This window comes from Pempheris klunzingeri, chromosome 3 (assembly GCF_042242105.1).
Source record: "Pempheris klunzingeri isolate RE-2024b chromosome 3, fPemKlu1.hap1, whole genome shotgun sequence".
Taxonomy (NCBI): domain Eukaryota; kingdom Metazoa; phylum Chordata; class Actinopteri; order Acropomatiformes; family Pempheridae; genus Pempheris; species Pempheris klunzingeri.
In genome coordinates, this window is record NC_092014.1 from 778455 (window position 1) to 792371 (window position 13917).

The following is a 13917-nucleotide window of genomic DNA, read 5'->3' on the forward strand; positions in this document are numbered from 1 at the left end:
TTCTCTCATCCATTTTATTTTGCTCTTTTGAGAGAAATGACCACTAAGCTTTTGGTCACATCGCACACAAGCTGAGAAACAGACCTGAAACTTTTTTATTTTTTAAAATATATTCAAATATTTACATATTGTATTTGGCTGGCTTAGTGTGTTTGAGTGTTAAAGAAACTGAAGGTATAAAAACAGTATTTGAAGGAACTGAAAGAAATAAGGGAAACTTTCAGCTTCCCTGCTGATCAGCACATAGACTTGATAGCAGAAAGGTTACGGTTCGATTTCAGCCGGTGACCTTTGGTGTGTCAAATGCTACGTTGTCAAGAAACTTTGGCTGTTTGATTGATCTTGTTTCCTTTAAACATATTCAGTCAACCAATTCTGACCTGTTAAATATTATAATGATAATATATATAGTTTATATATATAATATTCACTCTTTTAAAGCTGAAGGATGTTGTGGCTTCTAGTGGTGAGACTGAACTGCAGATTGTGGTGGGTTTCCATTAAGGTGATCATACACTAATGAACACATGATTAAGAAGACTTTATTCTGCTAATAGGTCCCCTGACATCTAACACACTGCACCTTTAAAATCAGGTTTCTTCTGACTGACACACCTGCAGCAGCACTGACACACCTGCAGCAGCACTGACACACCTGCAGCAGCACTGACACACCTGCAGCAGCACTGACACACCTGCAGCAGCACTGACACACCTGCAGCAGCAGGCCCTATAAACACAACTCACCTCCTGTGTCAGAAATAAGCTTACTTTTGCGAGAGAACACTAAAGTGAACATATGATGTGAATACAGACAAATTATCTTAAGAAACTTGATCCAACTAATGTAATTCATCATCTTTAGCACCATTGACACCATTGACCATCACATCCTGTTACAGAGACTGGAACAGTTCATTGGTATAAAAGGAACCACATTAAGCTGGTTTAAGTCCTATTTATTAGATCGATTTCAGTTTGTACACGTTAACAACGAATCCTCTGTCCACACAAAGGTTAGACATGGAGTTCCACAAGGTTCAGTGCTTGAACCAATACTCTTTATCTTATATATGCTTCCTCTGGGTAATATTATCAGGAAGCATCTGATCTGCATCAAATCTGCCTTAAGGACATAAAGTCCTGGATGAGCAGCAACTTTCTGCTGCTAAATTCAGACTAAACTGAAGTTATTTTGCTTGGCCCCAGACACCTCAGAGACAGCTTTCTACTACCATAACTGCTCTGGATGGCATCACTCTGGCCTCCAGCTCCACTGGGAGGAATCTGGGAGTCTTATTTGATCAGGATTTGTCCTTTAACTCCCACATTAAACAGATTTCTAGAACTGCCTTTTTCCATCTACTAATGTTGTTAAAATCAGGTCCATCATATCCACTGATGATGCAGAAACATTGGTCCATGCATTTGTCACTTCTAGGTTGGACTATTGTAACTCATTATTATCAGGCTGCCCCAATAAGTCGTTAAAGACTCTCCAGCTGGTCCAGAACGCTGCTGCTCCTGTTCTGACCAGAACTAAGAGAAGAGACCATCTTTCTCCTGTACTGGCTTCTCTTCACTGGCTTCCAGTAAAATCTAGAACAGAGTTTAAAATCCTTCTCCTCACCTCCAAAGCTCTTAATGTTCAGGCTCCATCATCTCTTAAAGAGCTCATAGTACCGTACTACCCCACTAGAGCACTGTGCTCCCAGACTGCAGGTCTACTGGTGGTTCCTAAAGTCCTCTAAAGTAGTGATGGAGCCAGAGCTTTCAGCTATCAGGCTCCTCTCCTGTGGAACCTCCTTCCAGTCTGGGTTCAGGGGGCAGACACCCTCTCTACATTTAAGAGTGGACTAAAAACCTTCCTTTTTGACAAGGCATATATTTAAGGGCTGGCTCAGGCCTTAGACCAGCCCCTAGTTATGCTGCTATAGGCTCAGACTGCCGGGGGACTCCTATGATGCACTGGGCTCCTCTATTCTCTCTCCTCCTCTTCCTCTCCATCATTATGTCTCATGTCAGCCAAATGTCTGCCTCTAACTTGCTATCTTCCCCGGAGCCTTTCTGTGCTTTCTCATGTCTCTGGTTCCTGTGGATCCTGGTCCTGGTCCTGGTCCTGCTGATGTGGTTCTCTGGTTCATGAATCACTGCTGCGGATCGTCGGCCACTCGTCATGTTTTTCAATAATATCATACTGCTAATCTGTTAGTCACACTCCTATTGTTAGTGCTGTAGACACTGTTACTACGTTGGTTGCTGTTTGTGTTGTGTCTCTCTCTGTCTCTCTCTCTCTCTCTGTCTCTCTCTCTCTCTCTCTCTCTCTCTGTCTCTCTCTCTCTCTCTCTCTCTCTCTCTGTCTCTCTCTCTCTCTGTCCAACCTCCACCCAACGTGGACCCCTACAGAAGCCGCCCACATTGAGTCTGGGTCTGTTCCAGGTTTCTTCCTGTTAAAGGGGAGTTCTTCCTCCACTGTTGCTCAATATAATATCTGATGCTGCTCATGTGGAGATTCTTGAATCCTTCATGTTGAATTCCTGAATCGTTGGGTCTCTCTCTAATTAAAGAGTTTGGTGTAGACCTGCTCTTTATGTAAAGCGTCTTGAGATAACACTGTCATGAATTGGTGCTATATAAATAAAGATTGATTGATTGTGATTTATACACACATAAGAAATGGTACAAACGTTAAAAAAGGTTCTGAATTTGAAATATGAACCATTGAGAGAAACTTAAAACACAGATTTTACCTTACACTGGACATACCCAAGTATCATATAAACGTTATTCTCAAGTATAAAAAGGGAGATATTCCAAGAGACTGTTAGGCTAAGCCCCCCTCCTTAGTATTGGTGCATGAAATACCCATTGTAGTGGTTTGTTGTCCTTCCTAATACAGATCGACAGTATGCACACACCTGCTGCCGTCTCCTGTGTGGTTATTTCCTGATTCTTGACATGTGATTTAATGTATTTTTGCCTGAAAATACCAACAGAAGAAAGTGTGACTGACCTTGTGGTGGTGATCTGGTGTCTGGCAGCTTCTGCACCAGATCGTTCCTGTTTATCTTCTCTAAAACCTTCTTGGTCACCTTCAGAGCTCCATCAGGTTTGTAGGTGTTCACCATCAGATCCACTGTGTCCCTCCTCTCTGCCCCCTCCAGCTGGGACACTTTAATGGGTCCGCAGCCTTCCAGGCTGTCGAGCTGCTGCAGAAACCATTTGAAGCTCCTGAATTCATCGTCTTTTAAACCGTCCAGAGTGTTCAACAGGTCCTCTGGAGTCATCGTGGCTGCCTGCTGAGATCAGACGGTGTTTTCAAGCAGCAGGAAACCTGATGGATCAGAGGAGCATCACGTCTTCTTCTGTTATAGAGAGAAACTGCAAATGTTAAAGCAGTAAGATAAGATCAACTTTATTCATCTTGAAGGAAATGTGTTTGCCAGAGTACAAATACAAGCATCAGAGCAGTATACACAATTACAGAAAGGTTAGTAATTAAAAATCAAAATAAGAATACAAAGTACAAAGTGTTAAGTGTCCAAGTGTGTGAAGTGTCTACGTGGATGCAAGGAAATAGTGCCTAAGAATTAAAATTAAAATAAGAACAAAATGTAAGCTAGGTAACAATAACGTTAAATGAACTGAAAGTAAACAGTGAACAGGTATTGCGTGCGTCTCAGGAGCGGCGGACGGACGGGGGGCGCCCCTCCAGCAGCTGGCGCTCTAGGGCCTATGAGCCTGCCTAGAGCCGGCCCTGAGCCCACCTTCCTCATGTCAGCGACACAAAGTCTCGCCTGAACCAAGTTTATTTAGTGCCGGGAGGTAACGCACCGAATCTGCCAGCAGAGTTTTCAAGAAAAAGCACAAAAGCTCGTTAGCACCAAGCAGCTAATTAACAAAGGACGGAGGAGCAACCAGTTTCTTCCAACCTCACATTCACATTAACATCATCTCACAAGTGTGCTACAGCTGTCACATAGCCTGGGCCTTTGTTTACCTTAGATCATACACCAGGGGTCTGAAACACGTGGCTTCATTGTCTGCAGCCATCTTGGATTTGAATTATCTCTGATAATTATTGATTATTTCTGATGCCTAGAAATGACACAGCTCCAACATTCTTGGTGCCCCACGTGAGGCCGTGTGCTGCTTTCAGGTGTTAATGTGATTTCATGTATTGATGCTAAAGCTAATGCTATACAGTATTACCTCAACAGCTTGCTCCTACAGGTAACCCCAAAGATGCGGAGACAGGTATGAGGCTCGTCTTCCCTCGGCAGGTTTCATTAGATTGTTTTGTATATTTGGACTTAATAAATGCTTTTTAATATACATGCTGTTCTTTTTCATTTTCATAAGAGTGAATGCTGCCGACCGCTACGCTGCCAAGAACTCCTGTATCCTTCAACGACCAAAATCACCACACTGATAGCTTCAGGGTGGTGATTTTGGTTGTGGTTAAGTTCATTATTGATCCAAACTGACAGTTTAGTATATTCTAATGAGAGTGAATCAGTGAAATTCTTCTTTTTTTCAAAGAGGTGGTGCTCATGAGATGGACTGTACATTAAGTTGTATGAATATGATAATTGATTGTCTCTCAGAATTATTATTATTATTATATTATTTCTGATGTTGCAACATTCACACAAATCAAATATTGACAATTAGAAATGCTAGATATGTCTGTTTTTAAAAGAGACGACTGTGTAGTTTGTGTAGGAAATGGTGACAGTGTGAAGAAGAGATGTCGTGTGGGGGAAAGAATCCAACAATCAGCATTTGCATGAAGACAAAGAACTGGAGTTATCAGTAACCAGCAGCCAATCAGACTGAAGCAGACTGACTGCTCATGGCTGAACTTATCTGGTGTTTCATCTTGGTGTGGTCGTCCTGTCCTACCAGAACTACACAATCTGTCCCAGCCAATCACAGCTCAGCTCCACCAGGCCACGCCCTCTTCGACCATATTAGGATTTCCTGGCTGCAGTAACCGACAGACGGTGACGAGGGCCAAACCCAAACTGCAGGTTTAAAACTGTCCCCTCAGAAAGTTTTTTTCTTTATTTAGGATTTAAAGTTCACTCTGCTGCTGCTCAGGACGAGTGTCCTGCTGTTCTTTGATTCGCTGGTGGGTGTGCAGTTTGTACAGTCAGAGACTAAACAGCTGATCAGGTTTCAGGCTTAAGACAAGTTGTGACAGGCCGTCATCTCTCTGACTGCAGGTTCCTGATAACTCCAGTTCTTTTTCTTAATGCAGTCAGCTCACATTCAGCTCTGACTTGTCTGCTGGAGCTGATTAAAACTGACTGAACCAAACAGAATAATTAGTGAGTTCACTGATGAACATTCAGAGCTGCAGACAGTAAAGACCAGAGCTGAAACAACGAATCACTGCTCTCATCTCCAGGTGTGTTCAGATATAACGAAGGACAGCAGAGTTTCTTCATCACAGCTGTGTAATGTTACCTGTCAGCTCCTCACCTGTTAAAGTCCCGTCCAGGTGAGCTCAGAGAGACTCTCTGCCTTCGTCTGCGGACGCTGACGGACGCTGCTGGAGTTCATCTGACAGACAGTCACATCATCATACCTTCAAACCCACACCCAGAGACGTCAGTGTGACGTGAGAGCAGGAGGCCAGTGTGAGCTGCAGTGCTGCCGCTCAGCAGCAGGTGTCAGTGCTGCTGCAGGTGTGTCAGTGCTGCTGCAGGTGTGTCAATGCTGCTGCAGGTGTGTCAATGCTGCTGCAGGTGTGTCAGTGCTGCTGCAGGTGTGTCAGTGCTGCTGCAGGTGTGTCAGTGCTGCTGCAGGTGTGTCAGTGCTGCTGCAGGTGTGTTAATGCTGCTGCAGGTGTGTCAGTGCTGCTGCAGGTGTGTTAATGCTGCTGCAGGTGTGTCAGTCAGAAGAAATGTCATTTTAAAGGTGATGTGTGTTAGATGTCAGGGGACCTATTAGCAGAATAAAGTCTTCATAATCATGTGTTCATTGTTGTATGATCACCTTAATGCTGTAATAATCTAAATACATTTTCACGACAACCATGATGTGTGCGTTGGGTAGTGATGAACCTTCAGAGTTATCAGCTGAACTTGACCTTCAGCTCTTGGTTTATCTGTCTGTCCACAACTTTTCCTGCTCTGGTTCACTCTCACGCGTCATTTTCAGAGAACAAGCTGTAAAAAGCTGCTGAGCACAACAGCATTTAGCAACTGAAGAACCAGATCTTTCTCTCAGGAGGTGGTGGAGACCAAAAATAGAGCAACATGAAACTGGCATCCATCAGGGGACACAAACACGACTTCACATGAAGGATCCCGTTGGTTTGTGACCTCTGGATGTGGAAAAAGCAGCCGTTTGATCACAAGTTCAGTATGTTGGTTTAAAAGGTGTTAATATTGTGTTCACTACGTGTTAACTTGCTTCCCAAACAGTTCACAATCACAAAAGCAGGTGAATTTATTAATAATAGTTTATCTTTTGAAATAAATGCCAAAACAAAAACTCACAATCAATACAAAAATCACATGTCTGACATAATCCAACATTAAATCCATCCAGAGGTCTCTTGGCGGCGGACTGAGACCCTTGTGATCCACAGCAGGGAGCCAAACAAGCCGCACTACGTACCAGATGTGTTTCAACTGAACCAAACAAATCATTGTCCAACTCAGTCTCAGTGTCAGGGCATTTGATCACTCCGTCACCGTCAGCGTCTGCAGTCTGTAACAACTGTCCTCCTGCAGGTCAGACAGCAGCTTCACACCCGGTCCGGCTGGATCAGTCTCCCTCAGCTCCAGATCTCTGAGGTGTGAAGGGTTCAGCCTCAGAGCCGAGGCCAGAGACTCACAGCTGCTGTCTGTGCACTTCGACAACCTGACAGAGAAAGACTGTGCTTTAGCAACACAGTTCAACTCTTTCTGCTTATCTTATCAGAACCCTCAACCAAACACTGAATTATCGTCTTTACGGATTAAATAAACAAGATACATCACGTTAATCAGTGAGCTTCAGAGGGATGGACGGTGGAGGCCAGGTAGGCTGCTTCCTCCTGTCCCCAGACTTTATGCTAAGCTAAGCTAGCCAGTAGTTCCATATTAACTGTACAGTGGAGTCACTCTGAGTGTAATTTCACAAAACGTCAGACATTCCTTTAAACCACCATAATATTAAATTCATTCTTGAATATTTAAGACGTGTTGGTGTTTGTCTGACTTAAAGATATGAGAGCCTCACCTGAGTATCTCCAGTCTACACTGGGGTTTCCCCAGCCAATCAGAGAGCGGCTCCACCCCCCGGTCCATCAGGCTGTTGTAGCTCAGGTCGAGCTCTTTGAGAGCAGAAGAGCCGCTGAGGGCGTGAATCAAAGACCGGCAGCAGGCTGCTGTTAACCAGCAGCACTTCAGGCTGGAAGGAGACATTTAAACAGTTTTCAGATCAGTTTCTCTTGGGTTTTAACTTTTTGTGAAAAAATATGTGAAAGGATTTGTGACAAAGGAGTTAGAGAGGCCAGATGGAGCTTCTTAACTGTTTTATCTCACCTGGTCTTTAGTCCAGAGTATCAAAGCAACAACCAACAGCAAAGTTTCCATCCAATTTGCTCATGAATCCAAATTATTTTGGTTACATGAAACTTAACTTAATGTCATTCATGCTCCCAAGAGCCTGAACCAACTGTGAACATAGGACTTAAAGTCTTCCCATTTCTCATTTATAAGCAGCACTCAAACATCCAAACACATAATAAATGGTTTGTAATGCTCTATGAAGCAGATTTAGTGTTTATTAATGTAGTTGTTAATGATCAGAAGGAATAATAGAAAATCAAACCTCACAGGAGAAGTTAAATATGTTTATTATTTAGCTAGAAATGCTAAATAGAGGACTCGTATTGGGGGGGTCACAGGTGTGTTTCAGGGCTGCATTAGTTTAGTGTTAATGGCCACAATACTCACATCAGTGTCTCCAATTGGCAAAGTGGCTCGACAAAGAACTCAGACAGGTTTTCAGCACCGCCGTCTCGGAGGTCATTTCTCGCCAGATCCAGGACTCTCAGGTGGGCGGGGTTTGACCTCAGACTGGAGGCCAGCGCAGCACAGCCTCGCTCAGTAAACCGACAGCCAGCCAGCCTGTCGGTGAAAACAGCTTCATGTATCGGTGGTAAAATGCAGCGGTAGTTCCAGATTCACCTCTCCTTGCTCTGGCTAACAGCTTGTGTCTGCTGGCCCTCAGTGTCTCACCTCAGTGTGGTCACTTTGCAGTTTGGATCCTTCAGCAGACCAGCGATCTCCATCACTCCGTCATCGCCTAGGATGTTTCCGCCCAGATCCAATTCCCTCATGTGGGAAGGGTTCGAAGCCAGAGCTGAAGCCAGAGCTGCAGCACACTCCTTTTGTAGCTTTGAATTAAAAAGGCTTTTAAAAAAAGAGGAAACGTCAAGTTTCAGTCCCAAAGGTTGCTTAGTTTCGTAGTTACTAGTTATACCACCTGAATGACATATTGTATTTCCTGTATGTCCATGCACCTTTGATTGAGCATCAACCAATAAAAGTCTCTAATGGAGAAACAGGAATGAGAATCCTCAAAAACAACCGTGGTACCAGCACCCGGAACCAAACCCCAGGTCTCTGCAGCGCCGGCTGACAATTCTGCTGCAGGAAACCACATTTTTCAGAGGCTGTGTGGCAAAAACTAGCTGGTTTTACTGTTCTACCAAGCAAATGTGAGGAATAGTTTACACAGAGAGAGAAAGATGATCCATAAAGTGCCATCAAGACTGACAGAAGTGCCCTCAATGCCATCAAAGATAGAAAAGGTGAAGTGTCTTATTTCTTTGTTGTAACTGCTTCACTATCACAGTAGTCAGCGGTCCATCGTGTGGTCAGCTGTGTTCAGTTGAAAGAGGAAAAGAAGTGGGGAAGTTTTTATCTTTAGTGAATTTGAAGACAGGAGTGAGGCTCACCTTTGCCAAAGCTTACCATAATTTCTCCAGCTGGCACTCCGGATGCCTCAGAAAGTCACAGAGCTGAGCGGCCGCCGGTCCTCCACACCTGTTCCTGCTCAGGTCCAGGTTTTTCAGGTGAGACAGGTTGAAGCTGAGAGCTGAAGCCAGAGGTTTCCCTGTGATGCCGCAGTCACATAACCTGCACACGGACACCTGGCTCTGAAATCTGCAGTACAAACCTGCAGTGGATAGTCATGGTCCCCAGAGGATGGACCCTATTCCCCTTGTACACAAGAATCTTACATGCAGATTACTATGAAATGTCCTGATCTCTTTCCTGCTCTGCATCGGATGAACCTTTGAGATTTTCATACCTCCTTGACCTTCTCTCTACGCCACCTTCTGCACAAACTTTATATTTTAGCTCAATGACTGATAAGACTAAGATCGTAAGGTTTACCTCAGTGTTTCCAAGGAGCATTTGCTGAGAACCTCTGAAAGTAGCTCCAGTCCTTCATCGTGAAATGTGTTCTTGCTGAGATCCAGCTGCTTCAGGTGGGAGGGGTTTGAAGCCAGACCACCTGCCAAAGACTGGCATCCTTTTTTTGTAACACTACATTCTTCCAAACTGCACAAATCAAAATGAAAAAAGTGTTATGATTTATACACCACATGACATAACGGCCATCGGGATTGATTCTAAATCACTGATTTCATTTTTCAATCTGGAGGAAAGCATTTTACTGACGCGGTCATGTGGTGACGGGGAATCGAATGTTTCAGATCACTAAACAAAGTAAAATTACATTTGAGTGTTTTGTTGTTATTACAGAACAATTATTTTACAATCTGGTCATTTCGGGGTGAGTGGAGTTGTGTTTAGCTGACATGGCTTCATGTGGTTCAGATGACAATTAGAAAAACTAAGCTGCTTTTGTATGTTTACTATAACGTTTGATACTTGAATGGAAAGAGAATTACTCCTGCAATCCTTGAGGACTTGAGGGAATACACCCTACATGTAGAATTACCTTTGTAGATATGTGACTGTTGTGAATGTTTGAATTATGTTTGATGACATTGTTAATCTGTCCGTGTTCGTCACCACAACAAAGTATAAAAACTAAAAGTTGAAGAGAGACCAGATAAATGTTTTAGACAGAGCCAGGTAAGGAAGCTGCTGGAAGAAGCAGCCTTGATCAGGGGGAAGAGAGTTTGAAGGTATAAAGGGAACGATTTCTCATCGCTGTGCGAACTAACAACTGTGTTGTGCAACATGTTCTGAGCAAAGTCTGACAATACTGTAAAAGCTTTCTGTCTTCATCCCGTTTGTCTGAGTGGAATTTAAAAAACTCAGGAAAACTTACTGTGCATCTGTAAAATATTGAACTCTTGCAATAACATGGTTCTGTGTTCTGTGTGGGGAGGCTGTGGCTCAGCGGTACAGTGGGTCGTCCCTCGATCAGAAGGTCGGTGGTTTGATCCCCAGCTATGAGTCAACATGTCGAACATGTCGAACACACTGAAGCAGCTTCAGTGTGTGACAGAATAGTCTCCTCCATCCTATCAAAACCCTAAAGTCTGTCATGGAACCAGGAGTGATGGGGCGGAGCGGGACGTTTACCAGGATTTCTCAGTGTTGGAATAAATCTGTTGGCCACGGAGCAACGCAGGCAAAAGGTCCAATGGGACATTTTTTGGACTATTGGGTTTCGAAACAATGAGCTGTGTGAATACTGGGTCGTCTCGGCTAAACTGAGTGGTTTGATGTGATGTTCTTACATGATACTCTGGAGTTTGCAGTTTGGATTTCTCAGACCGACAGAGAGCAGCGTAACTCCAGCATCATTCAGTACATTTCTGCTCAGATCTAACTCCTCCAGACCAGACGACTCCAAGCTGAGAACCGATGAAATATACTTGCAACATCTGGCAGTGAGGTTACAGTCACTTAACCTCAAGTGAAAAACAAAATAACTGTTAACATTTTGCAAACACTTTCTCTCAATCCTCAGTCACCGCCTGAGAGCTTCAGAGCGGCTCGGTTTCTTGAGGTCAAATACTTACAAGGCTGTCTTTGATGCTTTGAGCACCGGCAGCAGCCTCTCCAGAACATCATCTGACCTGTGGTATTTCCTCAGGTCGAACACATCCAGGTCTTCATTGGAAACGAGCAGCAGAAAGGCCAGAGCTGACCAATGAGCAGGTGAGATTTTACCAACATCTCCTGACCTCTGGTACTGTTGGACTTGCTTTACCAGAGACTGGTCACCCAACTCATTCAAACAGTGGAACAGATTGATAGTCTTGTCGGTGTTGGACAGTTTCCTGATCTTTTCTTGAATGTAGATGATGGTCTCCTGGTTGCTCTGTGGACGTCTTCCTTTAAAACCAAACGATTTCTGAAGGAGCTCCTGATTTTTATCCTGTGACAGACCAAGAAGAAAGCGGAGGAACAAGTCCCATTGTCCATAATCGCTGACCAAAGCCATATCCACGGCGTTCTTGTGGAGCAGGATGATGGGAAGTTCTCCATTCTTCGACCCCACCGTCACCCCTGTCTGGCTGGGAAGCAGGTTTACACTGCTATCTATGAAGGTCTCCAATACATACAGCGCTGCAAGAAACTCCTGAACACTTAAATGTATAAAAGAGTAAATCTCTTGTTTGTGAAGGCCACATTCTTTCCTAATGATCTCTGTACAAACTCCTGAATAAACTGCAGCTTGTTTCAGATCAATGTTACAACTTTTCAAGTCATTTTCGTAGAAGATTACGTTGCCCCTCTGCAGCTGTTCAAATGCCAGCTTTCCCAATTTCATGACCACATCTTTGTCCGTTTCACCTTCCTGATAATCCTTCTGGTGTTTCAGCTTTGTCTGGATGATCAGGAAGTGTGTGTACATTTCAGTCACACTCTTGGGCAGCTCGCCTCCGTGAGTTTCTGTCAGGAGACTCTGGAGAGCCGTGGCTGAGATCCAACAGAAGACCGGGATGTGGCACATGATGTACAGACTTCTCAGCGGCTTGGACTGAAGATGATCCAGGATCATCTGAGCCATATCCTTGTCGCTAACTTTCTTCTGAAAGTACTCCACCTTCTGCTCATCGCTGAAGCCTCGTACCTCGGTCACCCTGTCGATGAACTCAGAAGGAACCTTAGTGGCTGCAGCTGGTCTACTTGTGATCCAGACCGAGGCTTTGTGCAGCAGCTTCCCTGTGATTAAGTTTGTTAGCAGGGCGTCTACGCTCGTTGTCTTCGTAACACTGCGGCACATCTCATTTCTCTCAAAGTCCAGAGGGAACTTGCTTTCGTCCAGACCGTCGAAGATGAACAAAACTTTTGAATTGCTGTAGTCTGATGTTTCCAAGTTCTCCGCTTCTTCAAAATAGTAACTTATTAACGTCACAAGACTCAAAGGCTTGTCTTTTATTAAATTCAACTCCCTGAACGTGAATGGAAATATGAACTGAGTAGCTTGGTTGGCTTTTCCTCCTGCCCAGTCCTGGGTGAATTTCTGCACAGCAACAGTTTTTCCGATGCCAGCGATTCCCTTCGTCAGCACTCTTTGGGGGGAGGTTTCTTCATTCGGTAACCGTTTGAAAATGTCATTGAGGGGGATTTTCTTCTCCTCACTCGAACGTCGTCTACATTCTAATTTAATCACTTCGTGTTCACTGTTAACCTCCCCGCTGCCTCCCTCTGTGATGTACAGCTCTGTGTAGATCTTGTTTAAAGGAGTCGATCCATCTTCTCTTGTTCCTTGGGACAGATTCCTTGTTGTATTTTCAAGGTAAGATTTTAAATCAGCTTGGCACCTTTGGATCTTTCCTGAAAGATGAATAACGTCATGGTTAAACGGTGATGCCTGTTCATGTGGGGATTCTTAAATCCTTGATTGAGTTTGGTCTAGATCTGGTCTTCATGAGTGTCTTCTGAAATGGTTTGTTATGAATTTAGACTATATAAATAAAGATTGATTCATTGATATTATTTAATTCATCAAACTCTCTTTTACTTTCTACAGACAGAAATCTGTCGGTGCAACTAGAATTCTTTAATGAACCCAAGAGGATGGGAGATATAAAAGTGAAATGATTTTCCTTTAAACAGCACCGTACCTTCAGTTTGTGGAGAGACATCGTTGGTGTCTTCTGTCCTGGCAGGAGGTTGGACTGAAGCAGAAACATGCAACATAGAAGAATCATTAAAGGCATTTCAGTTCTTACCTTTCAGGCAAATAAATGACTACAAATAATGAGGTATACATTTGAAAACATTTACCATTCGTGTTGTTGACGGTGACATTTATATGAGCGTCCCCTTGAGTATGAATATGGCTAAACTGAGGTGCGCTGACGACGCTTCCATACTGGGCCGTGGCTGTGGCGCCTCCTGCTGCTCTCTGAGTTTCAGCTACTTGAGAACAGAAAAAATAATCAGGAACCAGGAACCACAACTCGCCTTCCTTCCATCAACACCTGAACTGTGTATGAGAGAGATTCTGTTTTAGAGCCGATTATGCAAAAGAACAAATAAAGCTTGGTATCAATGTGAGACAATGGAGTAATGAGCACTTAGATCTAAATTGAGCAGACAGTATTTACTGGTAGCCAAAATGTTTCTGTTCACATTTTATATTTAGATTTTTTGTGACAACTGCCTCCTCAGCTTTGTCTAAAAATGTGAATAAGATTCTGTGTGGGTTTGTGTTGTTTGTTGGGGGCCACAGGTCCTGGGAGGCTCCTGGAGCCTGGTCAGGACTGCAGTGATCACCTGGTGTCTGGACCTGCACCCAGAGTCTCTGGGTGGGGTCACAGAGGGGGGAACCGCCTTGGGATTCCTTTGTTCTGCTCATACCTGACCTGAACCTATTATTGGAGTTCTGTGTTAGTCGACTGTGGCTGTTTGATCAGATCTGTGGCTGCACGTCAGAGCGAGCAACTAATCCGACCAATCACGAGCCGGCGCT

General features: G+C 44.0%; 2 protein-coding genes across 2 annotated transcripts in view; both read right to left on the reverse strand.

Moving 5' to 3' along the window:
* The window catches only part of LOC139223941 (NACHT, LRR and PYD domains-containing protein 3-like), a 34584-nt gene extending 29044 nt beyond the window's left edge, over nt 1-5540 (reverse strand). Inside the window, exons 1-2 of the mRNA XM_070855948.1 lie at nt 5488-5540; nt 3014-3381 (exon numbers count right to left, since the gene is read on the reverse strand). Of these exons, the coding sequence (XP_070712049.1) occupies nt 3014-3287 (274 nt within the window). The 5' untranslated portion in view covers nt 3288-3381; nt 5488-5540. The remainder of the gene's footprint in view (nt 1-3013; nt 3382-5487) is intronic.
* Nucleotides 5541-6454: 914 nt separating this feature from the next.
* Nucleotides 6455-12299, reverse strand: LOC139223952 (ribonuclease inhibitor-like). The gene is made up of 8 exons (XM_070855956.1): nt 11012-12299; nt 10727-10900; nt 9405-9572; nt 8979-9143; nt 8241-8414; nt 7956-8129; nt 7237-7407; nt 6455-6876 (listed from the first exon to the last, which is right to left on the reverse strand). Exons 1-8 carry the CDS (start codon nt 12220-12222, stop codon nt 6696-6698), a joined length of 2418 nt encoding a protein of 805 aa, XP_070712057.1. The 5' UTR covers nt 12223-12299; the 3' UTR covers nt 6455-6695.
* Nucleotides 12300-13917: the final 1618 nt, after the last annotated feature.